The sequence below is a fragment of the Marmota monax genome, unplaced genomic scaffold (genome assembly GCF_021218885.2).
Source record: "Marmota monax isolate L192 unplaced genomic scaffold, Marmota_monax_Labrador192_F-V1.1 WCK01_AAM20220418_F8-fsc00061, whole genome shotgun sequence".
Classification (NCBI taxonomy): Eukaryota; Metazoa; Chordata; class Mammalia; order Rodentia; family Sciuridae; genus Marmota; species Marmota monax.
In genome coordinates this window covers 16,478,858-16,488,725 of record NW_026695230.1, presented here as the reverse complement: position 1 = coordinate 16,488,725, position 9,868 = coordinate 16,478,858, and the positions used below count along the sequence as shown (strand labels likewise).

At 45.1% G+C, this 9,868-nt stretch overlaps 1 protein-coding gene across 4 annotated transcripts in view; it reads right to left on the bottom strand.

Annotated features, from left to right (window-relative positions):
- Nucleotides 1–203: 203 nt before the first annotated feature.
- Dennd5a (DENN domain containing 5A) overlaps nt 204–9,868 on the bottom strand; it is an 88,247-nt gene continuing 78,582 nt past the window's right edge. For 3 of the 4 annotated variants that reach the window (XM_046438365.2, XM_058576930.1, XM_058576931.1), the window contains 8 exons: nt 7,459–7,580; nt 6,385–6,530; nt 5,349–5,467; nt 4,774–4,955; nt 4,111–4,193; nt 3,435–3,558; nt 2,678–2,846; nt 204–1,245 (listed from right to left, as the gene is read on the bottom strand). In XM_046438365.2, the coding sequence (XP_046294321.1) occupies nt 1,062–1,245; nt 2,678–2,846; nt 3,435–3,558; nt 4,111–4,193; nt 4,774–4,955; nt 5,349–5,467; nt 6,385–6,530; nt 7,459–7,580 (1,129 nt within the window). In that variant the 3' untranslated portion in view covers nt 204–1,061. The remainder of the gene's footprint in view (nt 1,246–2,677; nt 2,847–3,434; nt 3,559–4,110; nt 4,194–4,773; nt 4,956–5,348; nt 5,468–6,384; nt 6,531–7,458; nt 7,581–9,868) is intronic. The other variant, XM_046438366.2, reaches the window with a different exon arrangement.

The window sequence follows — 9,868 nt, the reverse complement described above, 5'->3', positions numbered from 1 at the left end:
GCCATTTGAATTAACAGCTATGAAAGCTCCTGACACTGCAGGGGGAAGGACTCAAGAGATGTCAGGCCCTTGGGAGCATCCTGGCCTCAAGTCAACTAGTGAAGAGAGGTGATGCACAGGCTGGTCTTCTAAAGCAAATCAAACTGCACCAATCTGCCCATCCACTGCTGGAAAACCCCCATAAAAGTCAGCAATCCATGCCGTTTTATTTCAGGTGTTTTATTAAGTGGGCCATACTGTAGCTGGTTCCTAAGTTGCAAAACAACATAAATTTAACAGTTATAACATAGTCAGACGGTGACAAGCTTTTTCTTTCCTTTAAAAAAAAAAAAAAAAAAAAAAGAAAAATACTTAAACACACAATGAAGGGTTAAATAAATAAAGCATAAGAAAAAAGAAAGACTTGTTAAAACATGCTTTTGTTTACTTCTGTGCAACTGTGTGCCAACAAGAAACGTGATTTTCCGCACGATGATAGCACGAAGACACGTTCTGGCATGTCTCCTTCCCAAATAATACTGACCAAAAAAAAAAAAACAAAAACGGTGGGATTGACTCCTCAGTGCTTGCTTAGAGGCACTACTAAAAATCCCTTTGATTGGAGCTTGGGGCTTCCTGCTCAGCACACCTTTGTGTGGCCCACGAAATCCAAATATCCATAATAATGTTAATATAGAAAACATTAGTTTAAAAACGATGTAGAATGGCCTCATTAACGCGGCAGGGCAAGGAAGCAGAACACCCCGCACATGCGCCGGCTCAGTCCAGGAGGCCACAGGCTCCCAGTGCGTGGCCACGCGAGGGAGGGTACCAGCTTCAAAATAAGCAGCACCAACCTCGCTCTCTCTCCCTATCACTCTTTCACATGAAAGTGTGTAAAAAGCAAATCAGCAAATAAACTCTAAAATAGATTATTTTTTTCCAAAAATCCTCTAGTTTTCTTTTTACAGTAAGTGTACATCTCTCTGACCCTGCACAACTTGCTTAGGTCCCTTTGGGAAGAAGGGACAAAGCTGCAGGGAGAGTCTTTCCTGGTCCTGCTGCTGGCTGGTGCTGAGAGGTCAGATGTCAATGCCCTTGACGAGGGAGGTCTCCAGCGTGATGTTGAACTCCTGCAACGTCTGCAGCACACGGATCAAGGAATTGACAAGTGTGTGGTCTTTGATCAGTGCCACATCCTCATACATGTGTGCCGTGATGGGACAATCAGCCAGCAGGGCAATCCAATGGTGCAGGAGGTGATCTCTGGTGGGCAGGAGTGGTCCAGATGGTCAGAGAAGAAAGAGAAATGGAAGAAAGATGGTGGAAGGCCAACAAGGAACCTTGACAAGTCTGAAGCTGGAGAAGCTGATGGCTCCCCACAGCTCCTTTCTCCTCCCTAATAAGGCTTGCCTCCGCCCGGGGGTTGCCCAGCCCTGGGGTTACCAATCCAATATGACCCAAATTAGCCTTATCATCTGCTCCACCTCCTCTATTTCCCACCCCTCCCTAGAGAACCCCAACAGCAACCAGACACCAGGTTGCAGTCGATACTACTCCCTCCATCTCAGAGCAATCTCTACCAGAACAACTTTTACCATCATGGGCCACTCGAGGGAGGGCACCAGCACTTGGCATGTGCCAGCACTGTTATGAGAGATTTAACCTTCATGACAACCCTAGGACATTGTACCCACTTTACAGATAAAGAAACTGAGGTACAGAGGTTAAATAGTTTGTCCAGTAGTTGATAAGTATCTGTCCTGAGAAGTGAACCTGGTAACTTTGGTTCTGGTTGACAGGTTGGCCTCAAGCAATCCTCCTTCCTCAGCCTCCCAAGTAGTTAGGACTAGAAGCATGTGCCATCATGTCTGGCTAAGTCTATTTTTAACCACTGTGTCAACTTCCTCTTTATGTGGCCTGAACTATGGTCTCAGATTCATTTGGGTTTCATGCTCTCTTACCTGATATACTGGAATAGCCCTTCACAATCCTGTCCACTACCATATACTCCATCTATGACATCAGACTCATATTATTTCAGAGTATATCATTATTTTCAGAGTATATCAAGGGCCACATAATATACTCCCCTGATTAAACAATGCTTCCTAACATAGGGAGAATATTTCTATGTCCCGGGTTCTCACTGCCTCTAGCCTCCTTTCCACTTTTCTATTACTGCCTTTCCCACATTCTACCTGTTATTTCCTTCCACTAAAGGTGCACCTCAAATATTGACTCCTCCATGAATCTGCCTCTAATCTTTCTCCTCTATATAAGCATATCCTAAGCAGGTACTTCTTTTTTGGATTCTCACAACCTTCTGCTTTTTAAAATTAGGAAAAATGAACTTGCAAATGGCAGAGACCTTGCTTGATTCAGCTTTCTTCCACCACTTTCCATAAGACCTAGCACATTCAAATGTTTACTGAAAGAAAGTACATATATTCTGCTTCAAATGTCCCCAGTGGAGTTTTTTTGAGCCTTTTTTTCCCCCTACCTTCCCTAGTTACACATACTCTCTCCTCCACAGATCCCTACACATACACAGGATACATGAAGGAAATGAATGGCCTTTAGGAAGTTCTCCAATGCAACCTGGGCCCAAGGGTACCCGGGCACTAGCTATTGCCCACCCTCCTGTACCACCTCCAAGGCTGGCTTCTGTGCACTCTGAACCCTGGGGCTGTAGTACCTGGCTCCCAAGCACACCAACATCTGAAACTTGCCATCCTTGCCGATGTTCCGGGGAGTATTATTGATTGCAGTGACAAATCGACAGAAGTTCCGGGCCCTTGTATGCCAGTTTTCCTCAGGGACTACTTCATTCTGCTCCAATGTCTCATAATAGGTTTGTGCTTTTTCTGTGAAGAGGAGAAAAGTTTTCCAATGATAATGATTATCAAAACATATCAAAATATCTTTGTTCTACAGGCCCTCTAAGACAAGTAACTTCGTGAGAACAATGAATGCTCTGATATCACTGATTACATTTCAAAATGATCCTCATTTTTAAAATTTATTTATGTGCCCCTTGATACAAAGATGATCTTTTCCCTAGACTGAAGATAGAACAAAGCTCCAAGGATGGTTTCTTACATGAAAATTCTCCAAGTAGGCACCACACAGAGTTTAGGCTCCAATGCTCTCAACTGGCCCTTTGTATTTAAAGGAGAAAATATGAGAACTCAGAACTAAACCCTACTAAATAACAGATATCTAAAAAGGATCTTCTGTCTAGTTCTCAGGATACACAAGTTCATGAGGAGGGAAGAGGGATGATGTCACGCTCATCAAGAAAAACCAAGGCACACAAACCGATTGAATTACAGAGTGGGTTCTGATTTGGGTTCTGCATCCAGACCCCAGAGGTCAGCACCCATGCTATGTTAGTAAGCAAAGCCCTCCTTCTCTGCAGGCTTTCCCTACTCTCATACCCTAACCCAACTCACCCAGGAAATCCCAAATGAAGACATTTTTGAAGAGCCGAGGTGATTTAAATCCATGCTGGAAAGCTTGTTCCAGGGCTGAGACAAGGCCACACTCTCCACAAAGTAATAATGTCAGACTGCCTCGCTAGGTAAGAAAACAGGGGTGAACGATAGGCTGATCTCATCTGAACTTCCCTCCCATCACCACCACATCTGCAAACCTACAGCCCAGAGCCAGGAGGGAGATAAGAACTCTGTCTGTTCCCCCAGCACCTGGCACAGTGCCTGGCTCAGAGCAGCTCTCAGTGAACACTGTTGAAAGAACAAATGCAAAAAAAGGACAATGGATCTGGGTCACATACAAGGAGATTCCCCAATTGGAGGACAAAGCCAGTGTAGTCATCATTTGGGGAGATCCAGGTCAATCCAGAGGCAGACAGGGATAGGCACGGTTTATTAGGGGACCCCAGAGACTCCACTGGGTCATCAGAGTAGAGGGAGAGAAAGAACAACCAGAGGCAAGAACCCCAAAGGAAGGAGTCTGCTGCAGCCCAAACTAGCTGGGAAAACATATTCTTATAAAACTATGCTATCTATAGCACATGGATCTAGAAGAGCACTACAAGATAACTGCAAAATCAAGATGACTCCATCTTACTCAACGTAAAGCCCTGGGGTGAAGGGTAGGAAGGCTCACCTCTTTCTCAGGCTTATGGAAGTGCTTCACAATGCCATTGACTGCCTCCCCGATGGACTCCTGGATCTGCCCAGTGTTGAGCTCTGATAAAAATCAAGCAGACATCCCTAACCAATCTCAGAGGCTGACAGTGTCTTAGCTGACTGAGCAGGAGACTGAGGACATAGGGAGGAGGGCCCATGGGAGAGGCAGGGCAACTGGATCCTGGGAAGCAGACTCTTGCCCACCCAACTTTGCTAAGCTAGCTATTTCCAAAATCTTGGAGAAATCGCTAAAGCTAACACCTTAGAGTTCAGTAACCTATGAAATCTGGTAAAGTTTAATTCCGTTTTACCTTGGGATTTGGGGAAACTAAAAGAGGGATAAGACTTGGCTGTGTAGCCTAGAAACTATGAAAAAGGCCTAAAAGTAGACCCTTCTTCCTCTACAGATCACACACAAATAGTACAGAGCACTCAGAATGGATTCATGAGCTTTCTCTACACTTTCCAAAGCCTCTAAGGACAGTGCCACATACCCCGACAGATTCATGAGAGAAGGGTACCAAAGTTCTGAGGCAGGCTTGTCAGCAGAGGTGGTTCCAGAGGCAGCCGCATAAGCTCCCAGAGATCTGCCCATTCCTAGGTTGGGTAGCATGAGGGCTTAGCCCCTCCTCTTACTTACTGGGCTTGTTGTTGGGTGAGATGGTAACAAGCCTCCGGATGACACTGGGGGACTGCTGCAGCGGTGGGGTCCTGCATGGCCTCTCATCCACCTCGGGTAGAGATGTGAGTAGCTCTCCAACTAGGACCCGTTCCAGGCTTCCATCGTCCATGCCCTTCCCCAACCACCGGCCACACGGGAACCTGAAGGTCAGGCAATGCCTGTCAGAGCTGCCAGCTCCTCCAGTGTCCTTTCCTTTGCTGTTTAGCAAGAGCCATCAACAAAGCTTATTCCTAGAGAAAAGCTATGAACCCAAGCTGGAGACACCCCCAAGGCCCTGGTTTGTCCCAGGGTGTCATCAGAGAAATCACTCGAGTGGCAGAGGTAGCCTGGAACTTGTGGATAGCAATACCATATATTTTCACTTGGAAATCCTCCTTCTGCCTCAAGTACCTGAGACAAAGCCAACAAAAGTTGCCTTGGCCTATCACAATCTCTCAAGGCTCCTTGAGAATGCACATACCCAAGCATCAGAGATAGCCCCTGGTGATCCACCTTGCTCCACCAGTGCAAGGCAGAGCTGAAGGAACACTTACTTGTAAGTATGTCCTGTGGTCTCATTCCTGACCATCACATACTCCACTAGCCATTTGGCATACAGCCCAGAATTATCATGACCAATCTGGACAGTAGTGAGCTTCCCCAAGTTCTGGTACTGTGAAAGAATAGGAAAGATGAAACACGTTAGAAAAATAGAAGGAAAAGTGGCAATTCTCAGAGGCACAGATCTGACTGGCTGCCTGGCCCCTCATCATTTGGAGGGGCAGAGTTCATGAATCCACCTACTGCCTGGTCTGGAAGTATAGTATTATCTCTTGGGTAGCCCATGGCTAAGAAAGAAGATGTTGCTACTTATAAGAACAACAGGGTTCAGAAGGCTCTTTTTTGTTTGTTTTGTCTTGGTACCAGAGATTAAACCCAAGAGCACTTAACCATTGAGCCACATCTCTGGTCCTTTTTTATTTTTTATTTTGAGACAGGGTCTCACTGAGTTGTTTAGGTCCTGAGGCTAGACTCAAACTTGTAATCGTCCTGCCTCAGCCTCCCAAACTGCTGGGATTACAGGAACGTGCCACCACACCCAGCTTGGAAGTAGGTTCTGAGGTCTCTTAAAACATGGGCTCAATAGCTGAAGAACCTGGGGATTTCTTGTTTTTTTTTTTTTTTTTTAAATATTTATTTTTCAGTTTTTGGCGGACACAACATCTTTGTTTGTATGTGGTGCTGAGGATCGAACCCGGGCCGCACGCATGCCAGGCGAGCGCGCTACCGCTTGAGCCACACCCCCAGCCCCAACCTGGGGATTTCTTGACACATCAGCCACAGGGAAGTAGGCAAGTCCAGACAAGTAAACACATCCTAGTCAGAGACTGTATGGGCCGGGCATGCTCCCTTTTCTCAGGGCCAACTCTTGATTCCAGCATGAGTTCATCTCAGGATACAGAAGCTGTGCTAATGTGTAAGATTGCAGAGCAGGGCCTCCACAAAACCCTGTAGAAAATACTCCAAAGCAGCTCCTGCAAACCCAGATCTCCATAGAACCTGGGACTGTGGACCCCAGATAGCACATACCTCAAAGGTCATCTCTAGCACGTTCCTGGGAATCTGTAAGATCTGTGTCTCACCCAGTTCTCCTGAGATACAGATCCATGGATTAGCGGTGAACATGGAGCCCCCCAGCTTCTTGCTTGGTACAATCAGAATGTGGTATGGGATCACTGTATAGGCAAAGTCACAAAGGCATTGAAGGGGATCAGAAATCCCTCCCAGAACACTTCTTAATCTTTCATGAATCCTAATAACAAACATAACAATCTTAGGAGAGGCCACACTGATATTGTATCCCTTTCCCAAGGCAGAGAGGGAAAGAGTTTGCCTCTGGTATTCTAAATTCAAATCTGGTGCTACTTTTGCTAAGCCCACAGTCCTACTCTCTGAGAAGGAAGAGGCAATGGAAACAAGAGTGTGTACTATTGAGGCAGCCGAGGGGCAGGCCAAAGAACTAGCCATGATGCAAATTCAAAGACTACCCCCACCTAGGGAAGAATCCTAGTTTCAGACAGAAAAGGCTCAAAGAGTCTTAGACCATATTGAACTCTTTTCTTTAATCTGAAAATAGGTAGACTGATGTCCACATCAGGGATGCTGGTCCACCATCTCTGCTCACAGACACATAATGAATTAGGGGCAGAGCCAGCCCATACTGAATGTCCCACTGCCATTTGGATTCCTTCTATTACCTTGGAAAGAGATCTTTCTCCCTTGGACCTGCTCTAAAATCTGTGATGCTAAGTGGCCTCTCAGGCCAGAAATAAAGGGAGACTCTTCATAGTTATGTATGTAAGGTAGGAGGTAACCTGTACCTCCACCTCACCCCACTCTACTTTCATTGCCGTAGGCTCCCAGAGCAGTGCCAGGGACAACACTGACCACATGATTGCCAAAAGCACTGCCCTTCTTGGTTCAGAACAAGAACAAGAAGCTTTAGAGAAAGCATAACCTCCAAGAAAGGAGCCACTCCTCCTAGCAAAAGGCATATAAAAAGTGCAAGGGAAAATATTTCCTTAAAGAGAGGATAGTGAGTATCCAGGGCCAGTGCATAAAAACTGCCTTGAGAAGGCCAATGGGGTGCATGGGGCTACTCACAGATCGTTGTGAAGACATTGGTGAAGCAGAAGTAATCAACAGCATTGAAAGAGAGCAGGTGATAGAGGAACTGCTCCTTCTCATCATCACAGCGCAGGAAGGCATAGCGCTTATACAACTTTCTGTTGGAGAGGAGACAGCACATCAGTCCCCAGCCAAAAGAAGGGAAAAGAAGCTAGAATTATTCAGTTCCAGAAACAGTTAAGGGAAGCATATGGTGTCAAGCCTCAAGTTTCTTAGGGTTACTCTATAAAGTTACAAAGCTAGCTGCTTTGTGTAGAGAGTGCTAGAAACAAAGAAAATTAAACACTACCTGTGCCTAAGCGTTGATGTTATAGTGTCAAATATGACAGGTCTTGGAACTCCCCTTCCTTAACTGAGGGCTAGAATAAAATTCCATCAGGGAGGACAAGGTCCTCTCAGGCTTCTAGTTAAGCTGTCACTCCAATGTATGGCATTCGAGTAGCAACAGCAAGAGGTCTGTGATCATCATTCATTACCAGACCTACTCAAACCCTTAGCAGACTTGAGAACCATAACTCAGAACACTACTCTGAATGTGGATGAAAGGCCAGGTCACAGGTGTTAAAGAGCTGTGCAGATCATGTTCTTCTCCACTTTTCAAGCTTTCTCCTTTCATCCACTGCCTATTTATCAAAGGCTACCCTTTGCCTAACATTCCAGGCCTCCTGCAGTTGCACAGCATGATATCCTCCCCAAGTAAAGGGGACACTGAGAGCCAAATGTGCAGACCCTCATCAAAGAGAAATACACAGAGAACAAAGTAGACAACTGTCCTGATTGCCCAGACTGCAATCACCAAGGCCAGAGATCTATGGGATTCAGAAGACCTGTGAGAGTCTGATAGATTTATAAAGCACCTTCAACAGGTAATTCACCATTCAAGGGCTATTTATTACATAGAGGAAGTACCTGCCCTCCAATACAGTCTAAATGAATAAACTGGTAGCCACCATGGTATAAGGTTACCCATAATGAGTAACCAAATAAAAGGCTATTTCTGGGAATTTAAAGAATCATGAGGCCTGGGGTTATAGCTCAGTGGAGAGCATTAGCACATGTGAGGCACTGGGTTCCATCATGAGCACCACATAAAAATAAATAAATAAAATAAAGGTACTGCTTCCATCTACAACTAAAAAACAAACACAACACACAACACACAACAATAACAAAAAAACACCATGAACTTCAATAGTCAGTCCTGAAAGACTTTCTGGAACAAGAGGGACCTGAGAGACAGTACACATTTAGACAGGTATTATTGTACAGGATGAAGGACAGGTATGGAACCAGTTTGGCTAGAGTTGAGGGTTTAGGGATGTGATCTGTTAGCAGTAAAGCTGAAAAGTTAAGCTATGGTCAAATGAAGAGTCTAAATTTTCAGGCTAAAGACTTTGCAATTTTCTCTGTTTAGTAATGGGGTTTCTGCAATTTGCCCTAGACAGTAAAGGGAGAGCCATGATCAACTTTAGGAAACTTAAAGTTTGTTCAGGTGAAGGGTGAAAAAAGCATAAAAGGATAAAATAAGGCATTGCAGAGGCTAAGTCCTGGAGACCTGTATGTGGAAGGTAAAAACAAAGTCAAAAACTGACTCCAAATTTGGAATGTATGTAGGGAGGAGTCGGGGAAGAAAGTTCAGAAAGGACAGTGATGACATTAACAAAAATTGGAGAGAAAAGCTGTTACAGTGAATCTTGCTTTTGTTCTGAGCCACAACCAAGATATCTGAATGGAAATAAAAGTAGGATTGAAGCCAGGTGTGGTATACATGCCTGTAATCCCAGCTACCTGTCTGAGGCCAGCCTGGGCAATTTAGTGAGACCCTGTTTCAAAATAAAAGACAAAAAAGGGCTAGAGTTATAGCTCAGTGGTAGAGTGCCCCTGGGTTCAATCCCCAGTACTGAAAGGCTAAGGGTGGGGGAAGGACTGACACTCCAAATAATCATCAGAAATAGAAGTTTCAGAAGTGGTAGTCACCCGCTTAGAGGTGACAGAAGTGATGAGAACAGGTGAGATCACCAAGTGAGAGAGTGCACACAAGTGAGTCAGTGACAAAGAAAGGGCATGTGTGCAGAGACTTGAGGACTATGGAAGCCAACACCCTGGAAAGAGTAAGGAGAGAAAAGGCTGAAGATTTAAGCAAACTCAGGTGAAAAGTCAGAGAATACAGGACAGAGGATGCTATGTGTATGAATATGGTCTGAGTGTGTCCCCTAAAGTTTCATGTGCTGGAATCTTGATCCCCAGTGTGGTGATGCCAATGTGGCACAATCTTTAAGAGACAGGGCTTAATGGAAGGTAATCAGGTCACAGGGGCATCAACCTCAGAAGGGATTAATACTGGTCTCATGAAGGAAGTAAGTTCTCATGAGAGCGGAATGTTATA